A 24,434-nucleotide genomic window follows, 5' to 3' on the forward strand; every position below is an offset into this window, starting at 1 on the left:
TGACTGTGAGCTCGTGAATAAGGGAAATACAGGAATGTGGTGAACCACAAAAGCCTTTTCATTCTTCGGTTGCCAGAAAGGTAATAAGGTTACTTCCAGTTCTTTATGTTCCTTGAGGAACTGTGGATCAGTAAAAAATCAATAGCCCTCATGCAAAAGCTCCAAGTTTTGAGTACAGAAGCTGGAAATAATGGAGTACGCATACAGTTCCTCTCTGGTATACACAAACTTTGTGTGAACTTCACAAGTTTTTTTGCTTTGTTGAAATATGGAGACACTAGTCCAATACCACCCGAAACTGCTCTACCCAGTGCTGATAGAGGTGATTTAACTACCGTACATGGTGAATTCCTGAGGTTTGGATCAGGTGGAAGGAGATCTGGAGTCAATGTATTTGCCATACAGAAACTGCCTGTATTCTAATACCATATAGGCCAAGGCATTATTCTGCACAAGGAGGAACTCAAGGAGCATTGCATCAGTGTAAGCTCTGAAAGTGCCTCTTGGGATTCTATCCTGGTACCTAGCGGCAGACAGGGTCCTGTTAGCTATCATCTGGAGATTTATGCAACCCTACACAGATACAGTAGCATGTAAAAGTTTGGGCACCCCTCATCAAAATTCTTGTTGGGGGGAGGTGTGCATCTCCCATCGTGCTCCATCCGCCATGCTGCGCACCCCCCATCGTGCTCCATCCCCCATGCTGCGCACTCCCCATCGTGCTCCATCCGCCATGCTGCGCACTCCCAAACGTGCTCCATCTGCCATGCTGCGCACTCCCAAACGTGGTCCATCCGCCATGCTGCGCACTCCCAAACGTGCTCCCTCCGCCATACTGCGCACTCCCCATCGTGCTGCATCCCCCATGCTGCGCACTCCCAAACGTGCTCCATCCGCCATGCTGCACACTCCCAAACGTGCTCCATCCGCCATGCTGCGCACTCCCAAACGTGCTCCATCCGCCATGCTGCGCACTCCCAAACGTGCTCCATCCGCCATGCTGCGCACTCCCAAATGTGCTCCATCCACCATGCTGCGCACTCCCAAACGTGCTCCATCCGCCATGCTGCGCACTCCCAAACGTGCTCCATCCCCCATGCTGCGCACTCCCCATCGTGCTCCATCCCCCATGCTGCGCACCCCCCATCGTGCTCCATCCCCCATGCTGCACCAGCATCAGCCTCTCTGCCCGCAGCATCAGCATCTCTGCCCGCAGCATCAGCCTCTCTGCCCGCCTCATCAGCCTCTCTGCCCGCAGCATCAGCCTCTCTGCCCGCAGCATCAGCCTCTCTCCTCCCAGCATCAGCCTCTCTCCTCCCAGCATCAGCCTCTCTCCTCCCAGCATCAGCCTTTTCTGTCCCTAGAATCAGCCTCTCTCCTCCCAGCCTACCCCAGCCTCAGCCTCCCCCAGCATCAGCCTCTCTTCTCTCAGCCTCCCCCTCCCAGCCTTCCCCAGGATCAGCCTCTCTTCTCCCAGCATCAGCCTCTCTCCTCCCAGCATCAGCCTCTCTCCTCCCAGCATCAGCCTCTCTCCTCCCAGCATCAGCCTTTTCTGTCCCCAGCATCAGCCTCTCTCCTCCCAGCCTACCCCAGCCTCAGCCTCCCCCAGCATCAGCCTCTCTTCTCTCAGCCTCCCCCTCCCAGCCTTCCCCAGGATCAGCCTCTCTCCTCCCAGCCTCCTCCAGCACGCCGTGCTCCTCTGCCGACACATATCCGATCGCACACACACACACACACACACACCCCCGATCGCATACACTCACACACACCCGATCGCATATACTCACACACACCCGATCGCATACACGCACACACACCCGATCGCATACACTCACACACACCCGATCGCATACACTCACACACACCCGATCGCATACACTCACGCACACACACATTGACGATATTGCACATACGCGCTCACACTCACAACATCCGGAGATACCACATGCTTCTGGCCATGTGATCCTCCGGCAGGTCCTGGAAGTTCACTCCACAGTATAGCCGCCGAGCAGCAAGCGATATCCCAGGATGTTGTGAGTGTGTGGATGCGATGTGATGTGTGTGTGAGGTGTGTGTGTGAGAGTGAGTGTGATCTGATGTGTGTGTGTGTGTGCGTGCGTGTGTGTATGTTCCGCCGCTGCAGGACCTTGATGCGCTGGTAACTATGCTACCATGGTTACCAGCGTATCCCGTCCCCCGCTCGCACGGGAGCCCACACCAGCATACGGCGGCAACCCCAGCAATGCGAGGGTATGTGTCGGCTGGGTTGGCGGCGTACGCTGATGTGGGCTCCCGGGGGTACAGTACTCACCTGGGAGTTGTGGCTCCGTGTTGGTTGGTTCGAGGAATCCGTGCGGGGGGCGGGGCCAGTGCGAGCGTGCATTGCGTGAGGGGGCGGGGCGTGGGCGAGTTGCCTGGGCGAGCGGCCAATCTGTGCGGGGGGGCGGGGCCATGGCGACCCCAGCGGCCAATCAGCTTTGTGTCACCGTAAGGACACAATTTTGGAGCAAGACAGACAGACAGACAGACAGACAGACAGACAGAATAAGGCAATTATATATATAGATTACCATTCTACTACCCTTTTAGTTCATTTATAAAAAAAAATGACAATTACAGGGGATCGCTCCCCATTCACACCATGTAACATTAAGGAGTCAAATGACACCAGGGAGGAAAAGTACTAATTGGGTACAATTTGGCAATTTTCACTTCATTTTTGTTGAAAGCGATTTAGACATTAATGGCTATGTGTTGAGTTTTTTAGAGGACACACCAAATTTACACTGTTATACAAGCTGGACACTGCCTACTTTACATTGTATCAAAGTGTCATGTCTTCAGTGTTGTCCCATGAAAATATATAATAAACAATTATTTTGTTTTTATAAAAAATGTGATGGGTATACTCACTTTTGTGATTCACTGTAAATACCAATCAATGAACTACCCGAAGCTAAGCTCCAATTTAAAAAAGATACCCACTATGTCCTGCGCAGTTATGTCTAGGTCACCAATGGAAATGAATATTTGATGTTTTTGATTAGTGAATCCTTTTTGTGGAAATTGTCCAATCGATCCCCTGCTGCTAAAGTCAGCCTGAATCTTGTGCACATTACTCCAGGCCAGACGAGTGAGCCATGCCATTGTAATACTCTCGCAGTAATGTAAGTAAATAAGTGGCCTGGAAATGATGAGGGTTCATGAGAAGCACATGGCAGATAATTCAGTATAAGTGTCTGTTCTAAACAATCGCCATCTGCTGAAAGAATCAAGCTGATTATATTTTCATTATATAATGTTTGATGCTATTGACTCAGGTTTGTAATCATCATTGTTAATGCTGAGTGCAGAGTTAATCGGCCTCTCGCCACCTGGTCGGACAAGATCTTACACAATTTGTAACATCGTGGTGTTAAATGTGCGCAAAGCTGGGACGGAGATGAGAAAAGTAATCTGTGGTCATTTATACCAGTGACACCAACAATGCAGACCGGTCTGGTGCCTATGGTATAGAAATATTTCCTGATTACAATGTCTAATGATGTCAATCCATAGCACATGTCCAATTAGCAGCAGGCGCTCAGTACTGCACTTTGCTATCCATGTGCCGTACACGTAGGTGAAAACATGTGCATGTAAGTGTACGTCAGAAATTCTGCTTACCATTTGTCAGGCGGTCAAAGAGGAAAATGTCAAAATTCCACATCCCCACTTTAGATAACATATGCTGGGAATGAAAGAAAACATCTTTTAGCTAAATTGTTTAGTTAATATGCAGTCCATGTCAGAGTATATTACTCCAGTAAATAATGCCCGTACAATAAGTGAATTGTAAGATATGTCATTGCTCCAGAATTCATTTCATAAACATCAGTGATCCCCCCAACAAAGGGGTTCACCTCCCTATCCCTGCAAGCTTGCTTCATCACTGTTCAGAGTAGAAAATACATTTTACTTTCTGTCAATTGCTCATCTGCAAGAATTAGTGCTATTGCCAGTGATGAGCGGGCACTGCCATGCTTGGGTGCTCAGTACTCGTAATTAGTGATGAGCGGGCACTACAATGCTTGGGTGCTCAGTACTCGTAATTAGTGATGAGTGGGCACTACAATGCTTGGGTGCTCGTACTCGTAATTAGTGATGAGCGGGCACTACAATGCTTGGGTGCTCGGTACTCGTAATTAGTGATGAGCGGGCACTACAATGCTTTGGTGCTCGGTACTCGTAATTAGTGATGAGCGGGCACTACAATGCTTGGGTGCTCGGTACTCGTAATTAGTGATGAGCGGGCACTGCCATGCTTGGGTGCTCAGTACTCGTAATTAGTGATGAGCAGGCACTACAATGCTTGGGTGCTCGGTACTCGTAATTAGTGATGAGCGGGCACTACAATGCTTGGGTGCTCGGTACTCGTAATTAGTGATGAGCGGGCACTGCCATGCTTGGGTGCTCAGTACTCGTAATTAGTGATGAGCAGGCACTACAATGCTTGGGTGCTCGGTACTCGTAATTAGTGATGAGCGGGCACTGCCATGCTTGGGTGCTCAGTACTCGTAATTAGTGATGAGCAGGCACTACAATGCTTGGGTGCTCAGTACTCGTAATTAGTGATGAGCAGGCACTACAATGCTTGGGTGCTCGGTACTCGTAATTAGTGATGAGCGGGCACTACAATGCTTGGGTGCTCAGTACTCGTAATTAGTGATGAGCGGGCACTGACATGCTTGGGTGCTCAGTACTCGTAATTAGTGATGAGCGGGCACTACAATGCTTGGGTGCTCGGTACTCGTAATTAGTGATGAGCAGGCACTACAATGCTTGGGTGCTCCGTACTCGTAATTAGTGATGAGCGGGCACTACAATGCTTGGGTGCTCGGTACTCGTAATTAGTGATGAGCAGGCACTGCCATGCTTGGGTGCTCAGTACTTGTAATTAGTGATGAGCGGGCACTGCCATGCTTGGGTGCTCAGTACTCGTAATTAGTGATGAGCGGGCACTGCCATGCTTGGGTGCTCAGTACTCGTAACTAGTGATGAGCAGGCACTGCCATGCTTGGGTGCTCGGTACTTGTAAGTAGTGATGAGAGAGCCCTACCATGCTCGGGACTTGGAAGAGCAGTTGCTGCTGGAGTACCAAGTATAATGGAAGTCAATGGGGGACAGGAGAATTTTTCTGGAACATTTCCCTGAAAAATGCTCGAGTTGCCAATTGACTTCTACTCGGGTACCCAAGTCGCACCTAACTGAGCATCCAACTGTTCAATACGAGTACCGGGCACCCAAGCATGGTCCTCATATGTCTATGTGGACATAAAAATAAAAACATTATGGCTCTAGGAAGCAGGAGAGGAGAAAATGAAAATGCAAAATCGAAAATTGGCTACGGCGGGAAGGGGTGAAAAGATAAGATGCTCCAGAATTGCTATATAATGGAGAATACAAGTATATACTAAAACAGACATGTCAAAAGTGGTGACAAATCCCCTTTGAAAAGTTGTCACAGATGATTAAAGCAAATGATATCCAAAACAACTGTAAACTGTAAAGCATTGCAATATACGGTATTAGTGGCCTGCTATGCAGAACGTATACAGCGTTTATTCTTACCCGTGCCTGGCCAAGATAGTCTTCATCCAATAGGTGCAGTGTGGCTTGTGGCTCAATTCCACGCAGAAGCCTTGATGCATGAAAGTATCTCTGAAAGCTCAAGAGTCTCTTTACTTTTTTCTTTGTGCCAATTTCCCCCGAGTGTGATATATCTGCAATAACACAAAACCCATGATAAACAAAAGTGCTGGAAGAGAGATGACCTTATGTCTCATATACTTTAGCTATGACCAGCAGGAAGAGGCAATAGTGAAAAAAACATTTTGCTGCAAGTTCACCTAAAAACACAGTTACACTTTAACTTTTTTTTTACCATTTACTTTGGAGAACTTACTGTTTGTCTGCCTTTAGCTCTTTCATCCTACTCGCCATAGAGTTTTATGAGCACCAGCTGTCGTGTCCTATCCCAGTAATGTGGAAATCTGTCTTCACGAAATACAGATTTTACAGCATCTACTAGGATCGAGTTCTAGTAAAATATTCTGACATTCACAGTTCCATAAACAGTAAATGGAAACACTTTGCGATTCGATTAGTGATTTGTCTTTATGAGCTAAAACGTGAAGGAGGAGCAGGAACACCCCTTATGTGCTGTGTTGTGTATGGCAGAAATCACAGCAGCTCGTCTTCCCCTGCTACTGGGGGATTGCAAGTTACAGATAGAGCATGCAAAAGGGCAAACTGGAGAGAATGCAGGATATCAGCCATGTAACGGCCAGAAATGATAATATTTCTCATTTACTCACACAGGACAGCATATTCTGACTAGGTAATGAAAAGCACAGTTACCCTCCAGTGTTTTTTTTTTACTTTCAGCACTGGAGTAGCACTTTTCAATGTAAGTCCCCTGCCTCTGGTCCTATACTCGCCTGCTGCCATTTTCATCTTTCTCCAGCATGGGTTGAGTCAGTCTATGACCTGCCGGCAGCTCCAGTGAGGTCACAAATCAATACAAGTGTATGAGAGCCTTGTTCTGGCTCTCATAGACTTGCCTGGAGCACTGGTGACATAACTTTTGACTTTCAGCCAGTCAAAAGTTACAAGCTCAAGATGATGTTGTGGGACGGGAGCGATGCCACAGAAAGGTCAAGCCGCCGGAGGGTAAGTATAATACAGGGGGTCTTACAATGAAAGTGCCATTCCAGATCTAAAAATAAGAAAACGCTGGAGTGGTGCTTAGAAAGTGTTGTTTAAAGAAAGCAAGTAATTACCTATCAGTTACATAGTTACATAGTTACATAGTTACTTAGGTTGAAAAAAGCTCTAGGTCCATCTGGTTCAACCTTCCTCCACCAGTTCTACATTTAGTCACTAAGTCATTTATAACCAACAATGTTGTGTGTACTGAGGAAATCATCCAGCCCTTTATTAAAAGCTGTTATACTATCTGCCATTACTACCTCTTGTGGTAGGGCATTCCACAGTCTGACTGCTCTAACTGTAAAGAACCCTATAGTTACATAAAGTTAGGTAATTGGTGGGAGCTTGACTGCTGGAACCCACACCAGTCGCCACAATGGGGAATTTTTATCTCAGTTTTTTTTTAACCCCCCGTGCCCAACCACCGTTTTATTCATTCTGTAGGGCTGCCAGAAAAAGGTGATTTCAGAGCTCGGCAGTCCCACAGGGAGTGAGTGAAGTGGCAATCAAGCATTAACGTTGCAGCTCCATTCTAATGGGCATAAAAGTGTCCTATTCTGCCGATCTGGGTGGGTCCCAGCAGCCAGACCCAGTGGTGTAACTTGAAGCTCATGGGCCTCAATGCAAAATCTCCTATGGGTCTCCGAATTATTGCACGTCTTTAATAGCATGGGTCTTTTCATATAGGCCGGAAGGACTTTTGGGTCCCCCTAGACTCCAGGGCCTAGACTCCAGGGCCCAGGTGCGATTCTAACCCCTGCACCTATTTTAGTTACACCCCTGGCCAAACAACTACTGATTACAAATGATCACCGATTCTGCAGATAGGCAATATCTTGTTTCCACAGGACAACATCTGTGAGTTGATAGCTATCTTTTATCATTCCTTTCGGAAATTCCCTTTAAATCAGGGCTTTTTGAAATTCGCACTGACGGCTTGAATCAGAAATACAAGTGAGAAGACAATCTTTCCTATAAAATCACTGCTTATCTTTTCGAAAAGATATGTAGACTTTTATTCTCATATAAATGGCATAATATTACATTTACCTAAACCCAGACCTGCAATTTCCATCCTACATGGGGTCTGACTAATGCTTTGTACAATGGTAATATGATACGGCTTTCATTTGCATCAATGCTGATTTGGTATGGTATTTTAAGCATAAAAGCAGATTATAAAAACATCACTTTAATTTATGAGGAGCACATTATGATTACATAACACCAGATTATTTTGCAACTGTAATGTTGGACCCCAAGCTCACATTCAATTAGGTTTTCAGGCATAGCTGTGCCGACTGGCACAACATAAATTCAGCTCCAAAATAAGCCTTTCCAGTAAAAATGTCTTCCTAGTTCTGGCAAATCTTTAAAGCACCACTCCAGTGGGTGGGGTTTCAGCGCTGGAGTGGCGCTTTAAATCTAAGTCCACTTGCCCTGATATTATACTCGCCATCCAGTGTGTTCATGCTTTTTCCGCATCGCTCTGGTCCCAAGTCACCATATAGTGACTGTAACACCTGACTTGCTAGAAGTCAGAAGTTACATCACAAGCTCCCAAAGCAAGTCTATGAGAGCCAGAAAGAGGCTCTTATAGAGTTGTATTGAGTTGTGACCTCCGATGCGCTCCACGCAGGTCACAAATCAGAGGAGACCAGCAGGAGCAATGGTGACAGAAGATGAAGACAGTTGCAGTTGAGTATAAGACGGGGGCAGGACACTAAGATATAAAGCACCACTCCAATGATGCAGTAAAAAATGCTGGAGCGGTGCTTTACATGCTTACGTAATTGGGTTCTAATCTAAACTAAGTAATTATGGAAATACAAGGTAGGTTTTGACCTAGAAAAGGAAATACAGCCATATATGAAAATACAATCTATATACATTTTGTTAATATTACTTTTTAAAGAACTCCTGAAGGGTTATAAAAAAAAAAGTTATCTCCTCTGCGTAGGATAGGGATAACTTGCTGATAGCTAGGGTCCAATGGCTGGGACCTTTAGCGATCCGAAGATTGGGTCTTTAGAACTCCAGCAGTCAGCAGCCCCATCTTGCAAGGAGAGGAGGTGCGCATGCGTTTCCTTTGTATTATCTCTGTGCCTTGTAGATCTGTCCAGTACAGTGAGGTGTCAGGTTACACCTCCTATTAAACTCTATGCAGAGGGGAAGGGTGAGGAAGAGTGAGGATCAGAGTGTCACTCAGATCAAGCAACATATTTCCAATAAATGATTCAGCTTCTCACAAATCTGTATTCACAGCCACACAGCTCAGTACTTTGTATAAAGTCCTCCTTGTTGCGTCTGTGTTGTACATAGGTAAAAGAAAGCAGGAATCTCTTTATTTCTTTGCACTGTCCAACCCCTAGGTCAGAGGGACCTGAAAAATAGAGATAGAGCCTATAGCATTGAAAACTGGTGAAAAAATGTAGGCAGGGATAATATAATGGCAGGGATGGTTTTATCTCTCCAGTAAACATGACAGCCTATTTTGAAAGGATACCTGAAATGACAGATATGCTTTAAAATTACAATATTGACCTCTAAAGTTTCAGGATGCCTTAGGTATGCCTGGAAATACATGCAGCCGACCCGCTCCTGTCGGGAGAGTGTGCGCCGTGCCGGGTGATACGAGACTCGCACACTGACAGTCAAAGTTCAAACGAATCCATGGCTCATGAACTTCGGTGAACCCTGAGGTCACCGTGAACATGGCCCAAAACAGCTGAAGACTGCTGAGTGACGAGCAGTGTAGTGAATACCACCGGAAGTTAATGATCGGACCCGGAAGTAGCGGCTGGGAGACAGCGGCTGAGCGGGTCTGCAGGACGCATTGCGGGAGCGGTAAGTATAATGACAATGTTTATTATTAACTATATTCTTTATTTTATAGACCCCCCGCCCCATCTGATAACTGTAAAGACACAAGCTCGCGTTATCTCAGAACCCCAACTCAAACTTGACAAGTCTCTGGCAAGTCTCCCGAACACGAACCTCGGGGGGTTCGCCCATCACTATTTCTGATCTCTTCCTGAGGCAAAACATTCGCATTGTTGTTTCTAAATGATTATGAACTTGTTTTCTTTGCATTATTTCAGGTCTGAAAGCAATGAATTTTTTTGTTATGTTGACCATTTCTCATTTTCAGAAAATAAATACAAAAATGTATTGCTTGGAAATTCAGAGACGTGTTGTCAATAGTTTATAGAATAAATGAACAATTTACATTTTACTCAAAAATATACCTATAAAGAGAAAAATCTGAAAAACGGAAAATTTTGCAGTGGTCTCTTAATTTTTGCCAGAGCTGTATACAGTGCTGGCCAAAAGTATTGGCACCCCTGCAGTTCTGTCAGATAATACATGCTTTTCTTCTTGAAAATGATTGCAATCACAAATTCTCTGGTATTATTATCTTCATTTATTTTGCTTGCAATGAAAAAACACAAAAGAGAAAGAAAACAAAAATCAAATCATTGATCATTTCACACAAAACTCCAAAAATGGGCCAGACAAAAGTATTGGCACTCTTAAGGGGGCTTTACACGCTACGACATCGCTAATGCGAACTCGTTGGGGTCACGGAATTGGTGACGCACATCCGGCCGCATTAGCGATGCCGTTGCGTGTGACACTGATGAGCGATTTTGCATTGTTGCAAAAATGTGCAAAATCGCTCATCGGTGACATGGGGGTCCATTCTCAAAAATCGTTACTGCAGCATTAACGAGGTTGTTCCTCGTTCCTGCGGCAGCACACATCGCTCCGTGTGACGCCGCAGGAACGAGGAACCTCTCCTTACCTACCTCCCGGTAGCTATGCGGAAGAAAGGAGGTGGGCGGGATGTTACGTCCCGCTCAGCTCCGCCCCTCCGCTGCTATAGGGCGGCCGCTCAGTGACGTCGCTGTGACGCTGCATGGACTGCCCCCTTAGAAAGGAGGCGGTTCGCCGGTCACAGCGACGTCGCCGGGCAGGTAAGTATGTGTGACGGGTCTGGACGATGTTGTGCGGCACGGGCAGCGATTTGCCCGTGTCGCGCAACAGATAGGGGTGGGTACCCACACTAGCGATATCGGGACCGATATCGCAGTGTGTAAAGCCCGCTTTAGCCTAATACTTAGTTGCACAACCTTTAGCCAAAATAACTGCGAACAACCGCTTCCGGTAACCATCAATGAGTTTCTTACAATGCTCTGCTGGAATTTTAGACCATTCTTCTTTGGCAAACTGCTCCAGGTCCCTGAGATTTGAAGGGTGCCTTCTCCAAACTGCCATTCTGAGATCTCTCCACAGGTGTTCTATGGGATTCAGGTCTGGACTCATTGCTGGCCACTTTAGTAGTCTCCAGTGCTTTCTATCAAACCATTTTCTAGTGCTTTTTGAAGTGTGTTTTGGGTCATTGTCCTGCTGGAAGACCCATGACCTCTGAGGAAGACCCAGCTTTCTCACACTGGGCCCTACATTATGCTGCAAAATTTGTTGGTAGTCTTCAGACTTCATAATGCCATGCACACGGTCAAGCAGTCCAGTGCCAGAGGCAGCAAAGCAACCCCAAAACATCAGGGAACCTCTGCCATGTTTGACTGTAGGGACCGTGTTTTTTTCTTTGAATGTCTCTTTTTTTTTCCTGTAAACTCTATGTTGATGGCTTTTCCCAAAAAGCTTTACTTTTGTCTCATCTGACCAGAGAACATTCTTCCAAAACGTTTTAGGCTTTCTCAGGTAAGTTTTGGCAAACTCCAGCCTGGCTTTTTATGTCTCGGGGTAAGTGGGGTATTCCTGGGTATCCTACCATACAGTCCCTTTTCATTCAGACGCCGACGGATAGTACGGGTTGACACTGTTGTACCCTCGGACTGCAGGGCAGCTTGAACTTGTTTGGATGTTGGCCGAGCTACTTTATCCACCATCCGCACAATCTTGCGTTGAAATCTCTCGTCAATTTTTCTTTTCCTTCCACATCTAGGGAGGTTAGCCACAGTACCATGGGCTTTAAATTTCTTGATGACACTGCGCACCATAGACACAGGAACTTTCAGGTCTTTGGAGATGGACTTGTAGCCTTGAGATTGCTCATGCTTCCTCACAATTTGGATTCTCAAGTCCTCAGACAGTTCTTTGGTCTTCTTTCTTTTCACCATGCTCAATGTGGTACACACAAGGACACAGGACAGAGGTTGAGTCAACTTTAATCCATGTCAACTGGCTGCAAGAGTGTTTTAGTTATTGCCAACACCTGTTAGGTGCCACAGGTAAGTTACAGGTGCTGTTAATTACACAAATTAGAGAAGCATCACATGATTTTTCAAACAGTACCAATACTTTTGTCCACCTCCCTTTTATGTTTGGTGTGGAATTATATCCAATTTGGCTTTATGACAATTTTTTTTTTCATTGAAGACAAATTAAATAAATAATAATACCAAAGAATTTGTGATTGCAATCATTTTCCAGAAGAAACGGAGTATTCTCTGACAGAATTGCAGGGGTACCAATACTTTTGGCCAGCACTGTATATAGAATATGTACACTGCATTTGTATATGATACAGCTTAAAGCTAGCATTTGCCATCTGTTTAATTTAACATAGCTAATGCTTAGCAACCTTAGCCGTACACTGTTGACATCCATAAAAATTTATATGAGCAGGTGAGCTGGCCAAGTAATCCTAGATTTTGTTATACATATATGCATAACTATGTTATGTGTCAACTGAGGGATGAGTGTTAAATGATGGAAATAGAAAAAGTTATTCATTGCCACTGGAGTTCAAGAGCCTTCATTATTGAATTGGATATTTCTTTTTTTGCTTACCTAAAAATGTGCCATTTTCCTAATGATTCACGATTGTCAGTATTATATATTTACTTTTCAATAATTTACTAAATTTTGTTTTTTTTTGTATGAGCTTTAAGACAAAAATGGCAGAAAACATTAATTCTGCTGAGTGATAATAGAGGGCATTTCCATTGCCAGTCAATCTATAGTATGCAAGGAATGTTGGACATTTTTACCAGTATTTCCACTTGATATGTTTGCTATATTAGGGTACTTTCACACTTGCGTTTATTTCCTTCTGTTACAATCCGCCCTTTTGGAAAACAGCGGAATCCGTTAACGGATTCCGCTGTTTCCCATAGACTTGTATGGGTGACGGATTGTACCAAAAGGACCTGCGTTGCTTCCGCTGGGCGACGCTCCGTTGCTTCCGCCCAGCGGGAGGAACGCAGCATGTAACGTTGTTTTGAGCAGCGGAATCATCTGGATTTCACTGCGCATGCTCTTTCTTTTTTTTTTTTTTAAATCAAACTTTATTTTGGCTCGCGGTGGTTCAGCTGAGCGCCCGCCCGCCGGCAAGCGACAGTGCTCAGCTGAGCGACCAGCCGCCCGCCTGCGCGCCGGCAAGTGACAGCGCTCAGCTGATCACCGGCGGTCGGCTGCAGGGAGCGATCAGCTGATCACCCGGCGGCCGGGAGCGATCAGCTGATCACCCGGCGGCCGGGAGCGATCAGCTAATCACCCGGCGGCCGGCTACTGGGACCGATCAGCTGATCACCCGGCAGCCGGCTGCAGGGAGCGATCAGCTGATCGTTCACAATAGTCTGCCGCTGGCAAAACTGTAAAAAAAAAAAAAAAAAAAAAAATCAAAACAAATTGCGTTGTTTTGCAGCATCCGTTGCATCCGTTGTGCCACTATATGCAATACATCCGTTGCATCCGTTACACAACGCAATGCAACGGATACCGTTCAACGCAAGTGTGAAACTAGCCTTAGACAGACAAAATTGCTATGTAGTTTCGCTCTTGGAATTGGTATTTTCTACGCTGTGATTGTTTATGTAGTCATACATCTGTGTTGTATACAGAATTTCATACATCACATTCTTCAGTTGGATCTTAAAGGGGTTTTTCTGCTTACAGCGTTCATGTTGATGAAGACAACATTAAGGCCCCGTCACACACAGAGATAACTCTTTGGCAGATCTGTGGTTGCAGTGAAATCATGGACATATTGTTCCATTTGTACACAGCCACAAACCTGGCACTGATTGTCCACAATTTCACTGCAACCACAGATCTGCCGCAGATTTATCTCTGTGTGTGACAGGGCCTTTAGACCTCTGACCAAGTGATTGGCTGCAGCAGTTCTGATTTTGGCAATTGGTGGCTGTTCACATTCAGTCATCAGGCCCTTTCCACAGGCTATTTAGTTCATGCAGCATTGTCCTGCCCACAGCCATGATTCAGTCATGGCTGCAGCATTGAAAAGCACCAGGTGAGTGCTGCTAAGAACAGTTCTACTTTTCATATGTGAGGCCGTATGGCACATTTTATATAATTTAGAGTAGGACTGCCCAAAAGAGATTTACCGGGATGTGGCGGAGTAACTCAAGAAATTGCATTTTTTTGCCAAAAATCTCACATTATATAATAGTACAGTTTGGAATTTTTAGTGCAGAAGTGCACATTTAGTGCTGGCTATCTTGTTTTTTCTTCAGCAGTCCTGTTCTGCTGCAGCCACGTCAAGAAAGACCAGGAACAGCAGCAGAGAGGAAGATCTGGAGCAGTAAGGCTAGGTTCGCACACTGCGTCTTTTTGACGCTGCGTTTTTGGCCGCTAAAAACGCACAAAAACGCACCTGCGTCGAAAAAACGCATAAAAAAACGCATGCGTTTTTGCCGCGATTTGCTGCGTTTTTGGCTGCGTTTTTGATCTCTGCGTTTTGCTGCGTTTTTCCAATGCATTGCATGGGGGGGAAAACGCAGATAAACGCAGGAAAGAACTGACATGTCCATTTTTTTTTTTAACTCAAAAACGCAGGTAAAAAAAACAGATGTGTGCGGACAGCAAAAATGAAAACTCATAGACTTTGCTGGGGAAGCAAAGTCCTGCAGTTTTGAGGCCAAAAACGCACCCGAAAAACGCGCAAAAACGTCGCGAAAAACGCACTGTGCGCACATAGCCTAAAGGCCCAGTCACACACAACGACTTACCAGCGATCCCGAAAACGATGCGACCTGATAGGGATCGCAGGTAAGTCGCTGGGAGATCGCAGGTGAGATGTCACACAGTCAGATCTTACCAGCGATACAGGAACAATTTTTGGTACAGATTAAAAGTCTATTTAGACAGGCAGATAATCAGCAATGAGAGTTGTTAGGTACTCTCATTTCTCAATTATCAGCCTGCCTAAACAGATTATCAATCGCCGAACAAACAAGCAAAATATTTGTTAGTAGGGTGATGATGTTTAATGATGGTGAAAAATAATTGCTATCCGCAGCACATCGCCCATGTAAATAGATAATGTGCTGCTGATAAGTTGATATTCAATGGTCACAGGATAATCATATTAGCAATAGTTCTGTGTGCATGGAAGTGTGGTCAGAATGTCTAAACAGGCTGTTAAACGACTTACATTTATCTTAATGACTGCAGGCAACCCATGTAAAGGCCCCGTCACACTAAGCAACATCGCTAGCAACATCGCTGCTAACGAACAACTTTTGTGACGTTGCTAGCGATGTTGCTGTGTGTGACATCCAGCAACAACCTGGCCCCTGCTGTGAGGTCGTTGGTTGTTGCTGAATGTCTTGGGCCATTTTTTAGTTGTTGCTGTCCCTCTGTGAAGCACAGATCGCTGTGTGTGACAGCGAGACAGCAACAACTAAATGTGCAGGAAGCAGGAGCCGGCTTCTGCGTAGGCTGGTAACCACGGTAAACATCGGGTAACCAAGAAGCCCTGTCCTTGGTTACCCGATATTTACCTTTGTTACCAGCCTCCGCCGCTCTCACTGTCAGTGCCAGCTCCTGCTCTGTGCACATGTAGCTGCAGGACACATCGGGTTAATTAACCCGATGTGTGCTGTAGCTAGGGGAGCAAGGAGCCAGCGCTAAGCAGTGTGCGCGGCTCCCTGCTCTGTGCACATGTAGCTGCAGCACACATCGGGTAATTAACCCGATGTGTGCTGTAACTAGGAGAGCAGGGAGCCAGCGCTAAGCGGTGTGCGCTGCTCCCTGCTCTGTGCACATGTAGCTGCAGGACACATCGGGTAATTAACCCGATGTGTGCTGTAACTAGGAGAGCAGGGAGCCAGCGCTCAGTGTGCGCTGCTCCCTGCTCTCTGCACGTGTAGCTCTGGTAACCAAGGTAAATATCGGGTTGGTTACCCGATATTTACCTTAGTTACCAAGCGCAGCATCTTCCACGCGGCGCTGGGGGCTGGTCACTGGTTGCTGGTGAGCTCACCAGCAACTCGTGTAGCGACGCTCCAGCGATCCCTGCCAGGTCAGGTTGCTGGTGGGATCGCTGGAGCGTCGCAGTGTGACATCTCACCAGCAACCTCCTAGCAACTTACCAGCGATCCCTATCGTTGTTGGGATCGCTGGTAAGTTGCTTAGTGTGACTGGACCTTAAGGCTAGGGGCCCACTTTGCGTTTTTACCTGCGTTTCTGCAACGTTTTGAGAAGCACCTTTTTCATGCCAAATGGCCTGTGTTTTGCGTTTCCATGATATTCAATGGATAAATGTGATTTCCAGACCCCACTTTGCATTTTAAAACGCTGCGTTTAATTTGCATATTTTGTGGCAAAAAGCATGCGTTCAAAGAAGCACCTTGTCAGTTGTTTTTGCCATTTTGGGTGCGTTTTGCTAACATTGGAGTCAATGAGAATGGTCAAAAAACAAGATTCCTACAAATTCCTGCGTTTTACCTGCTTTTTCTGTGCAGAAAACATGCGTTTTGGACTTCCAAAACGCATGCTTTTTGCACATTGATTTAATGATTTCATATGTCCCTTTTCACACACACATAATCCGACAATTTAATTAAAGAAAATTTATAACTTAATGCTATTTTTCTAAAAAATACTATATTACCGCTTTAATTTCATTATATATTTCTATTTTCTTTATAATTTATGAAATTATGTATTTAATCCTTTTTTTTTCTCTTTTTTCATTATTTTTGACTGTTTAAACTTTATTTAGCAGTGTCAAGATTTACAAAACGTATCTGGTAAAAAGCAGGTGGAAACGCATGTAAAAAGCGCTGAAAACGCATCAAAAACGCGGCAAATACGCATGTGTTTTTAGCGCTAATAAACTGGAAAAGGCAACTTTGGTCAAATCAATTAAGTAAAAAACGTGCTTTTAGAAATGCAAGTAGGAGAACACAAAGTGGGTCCCTAACCTTAATGGTCCTTTAAAGAGTTGCCCAACAAATTGATGACATCCACAGGATAGGTCATTAACCCTAGAACACGCAAGCAATTCAATCTACCATAGAAAACAAATGACCTAGCAGGCCTGCGAGGCCCCAGGTATGCGTTCTAGGGTTAATATCAAATGGATGTGGGTTCAACACTTTTTACCCCCACCCATCAGCTGTTCTGTGCTCTGGCGACCGGAAGTAAAAATACTGAATAAAGCATAGAACTGCAGCTCCATTCAATGTGTAGCTACCACTGCCGGGTACTGCAGAACACCTATTCACACCTGATTTTTTTTGAATAAGAGGTGTTCTGCAGTACCCGGCATCAGCCGCTACACTCCAAATGGAACTAATCAGGGGTAGATTTCAGGAGATTGGTGAGGAGGGGCTGGATGATCAGATACTTATAACATTCTTTGGAAAGGTCATCAATGTGTTATGATTAGTGATGCGTGAGCAGTACAATGCTTGGTGCTTGTAATGATGAGTGATCACTACAATGCTCAAGTGCTCTTTACGCAAGTTGAGCAGATCAGACATTCGGACAGGCTCAAGTCGAGTAATGAGTATAATGGAAGTCAATGATTGGCCAATTTGACTATGCGCCCACATACAGCCAGCCATAAACAGAGCATTTCCGGGGAGAGGGAGGGTATGTTATTGTTTTATTTTGACACACTACATGCGAAAACATTCTTTTTATCCCCAGTGAGAGCCATTCAAAGACTGCAAGTGCCTCTCACTGGGGTGCTGGCTATCATCACTCACTGAAGACAGTCTGTGCTTTGTGTTAGATTTTTCACCAATGACACATCCGGGCACCCGCGATGCTCAGTACCCTGATGATCGATCGGCGTTGTCACCCATAATTAGTTATGAAGAATCTCTTTTAGCCTGGCAAAGTTCTACAGGGAAAATGCTTGCCCAGCCAATACACTTAAGACAAAACCACCTGTTTCATGGGGCTGCTCATTACCATCAGGCCCTGGAAAGTGGTTGACCCTGATGGAATAATTCCTTTAAGAAAGCCTTTATTTTTACTGCCAGTAATACCAATAACACCCAGGGAAGTCACATTAAAATAATAATCGGTTGTGTTTCTAGTTCAAATATTATTCTTAACTACTCATGGAACTTGTAGATATAAATAGTACCGTTTAAAAAGACGTATCCATATAAGCACTTCACTTTTAAGGAATTTGAGCACCTATAGATATAATCCATAAGTCTAAGGAAACCTCCTCAGGCCAAACTTAGTAATCTATAATTACAGTACAAAAGAAATGTACCATTTCTGATTAGGTGGCTCCTGGGCTATGCTTGTTTGAACCTAGACCTTTGTATAGAGCAATTTGGAAGTGTTTCTTAAACCATGGGAACACATCCACTAAATACTATTTTCTCATGCACAATACTAGGTAACGGGAGAGGGTGTTGGATATACGTAGTTAGTTCCCCCCATTCATTTCATAATAGTGTATTGTATTGACTGATACCTAAGACCACCAAATGTGAAACATGTGTATGGCCTCCTTCACACATCCATTTCTCTGGTACGTGTGACGTCTGTTTTCACACGTACTGGAGACACTGACACGCGTAGACCCATCAAGATCAATGGGCTTGCACACACATCCGTGTTTTGACATGGATTGTGTGTCCGCATGGACACACACGTGTCCGTGCACTCCACATGGTGACATGTCCATTTTCTGCCAGCAGTATGGGTGTCACATGGACCACACACCGTGTGACATCAGTGTGACATGTACCGGAGGAAACACATGTCACATAAAAATAAAGAATTTTTATACTTACCTGTCTTCAGCATTGCTGTCTCTGCCTCCGCTGCTCATTATGCTTATTGCATATTCACTGCACTCTGCACGGATCGAGAAGTAACAACAGCGCAGGAACAGGTAAGTATCATGCTGTGTGTGTGCTATCCGGATGTCACACGGATAGTACATGGACAGCACATGTAAAACACATACACGCACACACATACAGTACGTACCTCCACCTCGGACCATGCAAAAGGTTAGTGTTTTACGCAGACATGTGAAGGAGGCCTAATAATGTATTTTTATAACAAAACCTAATAGATTCTCTTGAATCCATATAGTTGGCATTACCAGACAAAATAGTACCGCACCATGGAACCATGAGAGGTAAGAGAAAACTGATGAGACAGAACCTGGTGCAAGTGTGAGAAAAGCCTTTCATCAGTACCAATAAACCATATGGAATCTAACTACTTTCATAAATGAAAATGAACATGAGCATGGCAGCCAGACAGTTTCACACTTGATCACACACTGTGGTTAAAGGGAACCTGTCACTTCATTCACACTACCCAATCCATGGGAAAAGCTCAGCTTTGTGCAGGAGACTGGAGGACACGTGTGATACATTACTGTCTCAGCTGGAGAGGAGGTCTAATATTATCATGTCCCTGAACATACCGGACTTCTTTACATAATCCCAGGTGGAAGTCATTGGCAGTCATCTTTCCACACAAAGAAAAAAAAATGACGTGTTATCATGTATGAGAAGGCAGGAGAGAACTAAATTCCCACCAAGTTGGATTTGATGAAACTAAGATTCTCATGGTATGTGCTAACCAGCCTGACCCCTTCTCCAACCTCCGACTCAAACTGGATATTACTAGCTAGAGCAGGCGAATGCTAGGGTAATATTTTATCGTAGCATATACATCAACTCACGCGGCTTGTCTGCTTGGGTTAGCATTGCATTTTGTCATCCCTGCTATGGAATGGAATAGAAGAACAAGTGTCCAGATTTAAAACAACTGTTCCTGACTCAGGGAACATTTTCAGAGCTCAGGAAATTGGACGATTTACTTGAGGTCGATCCAAAGACAAACAAAAAGGAATCACGCAACCCTCCACGTTACAAATTCTAAATCCCTGAACTTACGTCATACGACTCATCTCCTCTTACTATTTATTTCTGCAAACATCGGATTTGAAGACATGTTTTATATATAACCTCGTTTTAATAGTATTTTACGTTCACTTATTGTGCAGTTTATTCTGGGTTGCTTAAATCATCAGACAAGTGTAAGGGTATGTGCGCACGTTGCTTTTTACCTGCTTTTTACCTGCTTTTTTGCTGCTTTTTCTTCTGCGCTGTTTAATGCCAAAATGGATGTGTTCTTCTATTCAAGCAAAGTCTATGGGAATTTGGGTTTCTTGTTCACACTATGTTGTTCAAAATGCTGCCTTTTTGTGGCAGGACTTTGGTCAAAAACTCAGCTTTTCAAAGAAGCAACATGTCAATTGTTTTTGCCATTTGGGTTTTGCACTGCAAAGCTGAGTTTTTGACCAAAGATCTGCCACAAAAAGGCAGCATTTTGAACAACATAGTGTGAAAAAGAAACCCAAATTCCCATAGACTTTGCTTGAATAGAAGAACACAACCATTTTGGCATTAAACAGCGCAGAAGAAAAAGCAGCAAAAAAGCAGGTAAAAAGCAACGTGCGCACATACCCTTAGGGCTTATTCACATGTTGCATTTTTTTCTGTGGGAAAAAAACAGAAAAGTACCAGCAAAGTAAACCAGATTTATGAAAAAAGGAAAAAAGATACTTAGAAGTGGTAGAATGTTCCAAAAAGCATCCAGTGAATTATACATCTTCCATATTTATCACTAAATAATACAACTTATAACAGCTGCCAACATATCTGAGCCATGCTGCTTTCTACACACTTCGAAGTATGGCAGGAATCACAATACATACTTCTTAAGTAGAAGAGTAATCAATAAAAAGGTTCATGAAGATGACAAAGCCACATACTGTAGCAAATGAAATTCCTAAGTATCTGTATTTGTGACCCACAAGCACTCCATGTGCTAGTGCAGGGATCTCAAACTCGTCAGAGTAAGTGGGCCGCACATAAAAAAAATTTAGGGCAGAGGGCCGCATTCCTTTCAAATTTAATACAATACAATATAATTGTTAATCAATTATTTCAACCATTATAACAATGCTACATTGGTATGCGCTGAGAATCAAAAATACCATGAAGCGAAACATCATTTTTTTTATATTATTTATTTGTCAAAGAGAGTGGGCATCGGTGACTGGCATCAGCATCAAAATGTGTAAGCAGATTCCAGGTTATTCCAACAGCCAAGCACAGACACTCATTCTCTGTCACAGCATCCGTGATTGGCTGTTGGGTCTGTCACACATAGTAGTGTAAGAAGAAATACCTTTAAAAAAATGACATAGCGCTCCGCAGTATTTTTGATTCTCAGCTCAGATAAAGCGGACAGCTACGGGCTGCCACCCCCAGCTGCCTGGCTTTACCTTAGCTGGCAATCAAAATACAGGGAAGCCCAATTGTTTTTTAATTAAATAATAATACAAAAAATGTGTGGGCTTCCGACATATTTTGATCACCAGCCAGGTAAAACCAGACAGCTGAGGGCTGGGATTCTCAGCGTGGTAAGGCCCAAGCATTTTGGGCCCCCCACGCTGAAAATCGCAGCCCACAACCGCCCCTGGAAATGGCGCATTCATCACAGCGCCATTTCCAGGTGCTTTACCTGGCTCTTCCAGCGTCCCTGGTGGCAGTGGCACGCTGGGTAATAATGGGGTTAATACCAGCTTTGTATTTTCAGCTGGTAGTAAACCCGAAATTCATGGCATCATGTCAAATTAGATGTGACGACCATGAATTTCTAGTAAACAGTAAAAAAAACACAACACAGAGAAAAATATTTTTATTAGAAATTAAACAAAAAACACATTTAGGGACTCCATCTTTTTTAGAAAAAAAAAAGCTTCCCTCTGACGTAGTCCAAAGTCAATGTCAGCTCAGCTTCATCGCTCTGAACAGATGAGCGTCTGTCCAGACTGACAAGAAGGCTGAGACCCAAAGTAACATTTTCCGGTCTTCCAGTCACCATCAACATCAAAATCATTTTTTTCATCATCATACACACACAGCCACCATCATCATCATACAAACACACACGTCAATCATCATCATCATTACACACACACACACACACACAACCAACATCATCATCATACACAGCCATCGTCATCATCATCATCGTCACAAACAGTCACCACCACGATCATCATCAGTCACACACAGCCACCACCATCATCATCATCAGTCACACACAGCCACCACCGCCATCATCAGTCGCACACAGTCACCACCACCATCATCAGTCACACGCAGCCACTACCACCACCATCATCATCATCATCAGTCGCACACAGCCACCACCACCATCATCATCATCAGTCACACATAGCCACCACCGCCATCATCAGTCACACAGTCATCACCACCACCATCAGTCACACACAGCCACTACCGCCATCATCATCATCATCATCAGTCGCACACAGCCACCACCACCATCATCATCATCATCAGTCACACACAGCCACCACCGCCATCATCATCATCAGTCACACACAGCCACCACTGCCATCATCATCATCAGCCACACACAGCCACCACCACCATCAGTCACACACAGCCACCACCGACATCATCATGATCAGTCACACACAGCCACCATCACCAGTCACACACAGCCACTACCGCTATCATCATCATCATCATCATCAACACATACATACAGTCATCATCATCACCATCAACACACACAGCCATCATCATCCACACACACATACAGCCATCATCATCATCCACACACACACAGCCATCATCATCATCCACACACACAGCCATCATCATCCACACACACATACACAATCATCATCACCATCAACACACACAGCCATCATCACCATCAACACACACAGCCCTCATCACCATCAACACACACAGCCATTATCATCACCATCAACACACACAGCCATCATCAACACACAGCCATCATCATCATCCACACACACACAGCCATCATTATCCACACACACATACACAATTATCATCATCCATACACACATACAGCCATCATCATCACCATCCACACACACATACAGCCATCATCATCACCATCAACACACACAGCCATCATCATCATCATCCACACACACACACACACACACACACACACACCACACAAACACAGACACCACAAACGTTCTAACATGCCCTATGCTCTTGTTCCTTCCGCTGCACCCGCCGGCAAAGCAGCTGACATCAGCGCTGCTCGGGTCGCGCTGCTGAGCTCGAGTTGAACGCCGCCATCGATTGGTTCGCCCTGACATCTGATTGAACGCCGCCTTTGATTGCTTCTCCCTAGCGGCGTCTCCAATGCGGAAGTGCGGCTGGCCGCGGCTGCAATGTGAAAGTGCGGCTGGCGACCGCTAAATGACTGGAGGCAGTGGAGGGCAAATATCAAGTGTTCTGCACTGTGTGTCTGCGGGCCGCATAACTCAGACTGGCGGGCCGCATGCGGCCCGGGGGCCGCGTGTTTGAGACCCCTGTGCTAGTGTATAACACAGGTGTACAAAAAAATTTTTTTTCAGGTGCCAAGGTTTTTTGAATGGATTTGGGGCATTTTAAGGCTGCTGAATTAAAAAAATACCACTAGAGTTGCTGAATTGGTTCTAGTTTTTGACATAGTGGACATCCATGAAAGTAATGCATTCCCCCAATGTGACTTGTGTGTGATATATGCAATACCTACTGGTATGTCTTTTGAGTCTTCAGCAGTGTCTTAGGTAATGAAATATCCCATATAATTAACTTGCATTTTAATTGTTGGCTATAAAAGCAAATTTTTGAAGCCAGAATTCTACATTCACTGAGAAAAAACATCAGCTACAGAAAAAAATTGTCGACCCAGTTTTGGTTTATACCCATAAAGTTCTGTCTTAATAAGTGTATAAAAGCAATAAAAATTATGACTTCATCAAGAAGAGCCCACATTAACAACCCTGATGTATTTTGCTACATCTGTGGAGAGTACATTGTTGAAAATCAAAAGAAGAAATATCCCAAACTTTGTGCATTGAGTATATCTGGCTTATTTTGGGGTACAGCTTGGAGACCAGGATAATCTTGGCCTCCACATATGGCTTGCAAAACACGTGTGCTATACCTATGACAGTGGACAAATGGTGAAAGCAAAAGTTTAAACTTTGGTGTGCCAATGGTTTGGAGAGAACTGAAAAACCACTGTGATGATTATTTTTGTATTGTAAGGATTAAAGGCTTTAATCATTACTAGAAAGACAGGTGGGATTATCCTGATTGGGAATCAGAAACACGAGCTATTCCTCATGGCAATGATATTCCCATACCAGTGTTTACCAGACCATCCACCATCAGACTCTGAAGAGAGACAAAGATTGGAGTGTATGACAGATAGTAGCAGTGGAAATGAATTTGAGGGAAGCTCTTCGAGGCCTTAACCATTAAGCCAAAAAAAACTCAATGACCTGATTCGAGATTTAAATCAGTCCAAGCAAGCATCTGAACTTTTAAGGTCCAGACTTAATG

At 44.6% G+C, this 24,434-nt stretch overlaps 1 protein-coding gene across 2 annotated transcripts in view; it reads right to left on the bottom strand.

Moving 5' to 3' along the window:
* Positions 1–24,434, bottom strand: part of PDE7B (phosphodiesterase 7B) — a 532,107-nt gene that overhangs the window by 25,926 nt on the left and 481,747 nt on the right. For both annotated transcript variants that reach the window (XM_075339855.1, XM_075339854.1), the window contains 2 exons: positions 5,611–5,762; positions 3,667–3,730 (listed from right to left, as the gene is read on the bottom strand). In XM_075339855.1, coding sequence (XP_075195970.1) covers positions 3,667–3,730; positions 5,611–5,762 — 216 coding nt within the window. The remainder of the gene's footprint in view (positions 1–3,666; positions 3,731–5,610; positions 5,763–24,434) is intronic.

The sequence above is a fragment of the Anomaloglossus baeobatrachus genome, chromosome 3 (assembly GCF_048569485.1).
Source record: "Anomaloglossus baeobatrachus isolate aAnoBae1 chromosome 3, aAnoBae1.hap1, whole genome shotgun sequence".
Lineage (NCBI taxonomy): Eukaryota > Metazoa > Chordata > Amphibia > Anura > Aromobatidae > Anomaloglossus > Anomaloglossus baeobatrachus.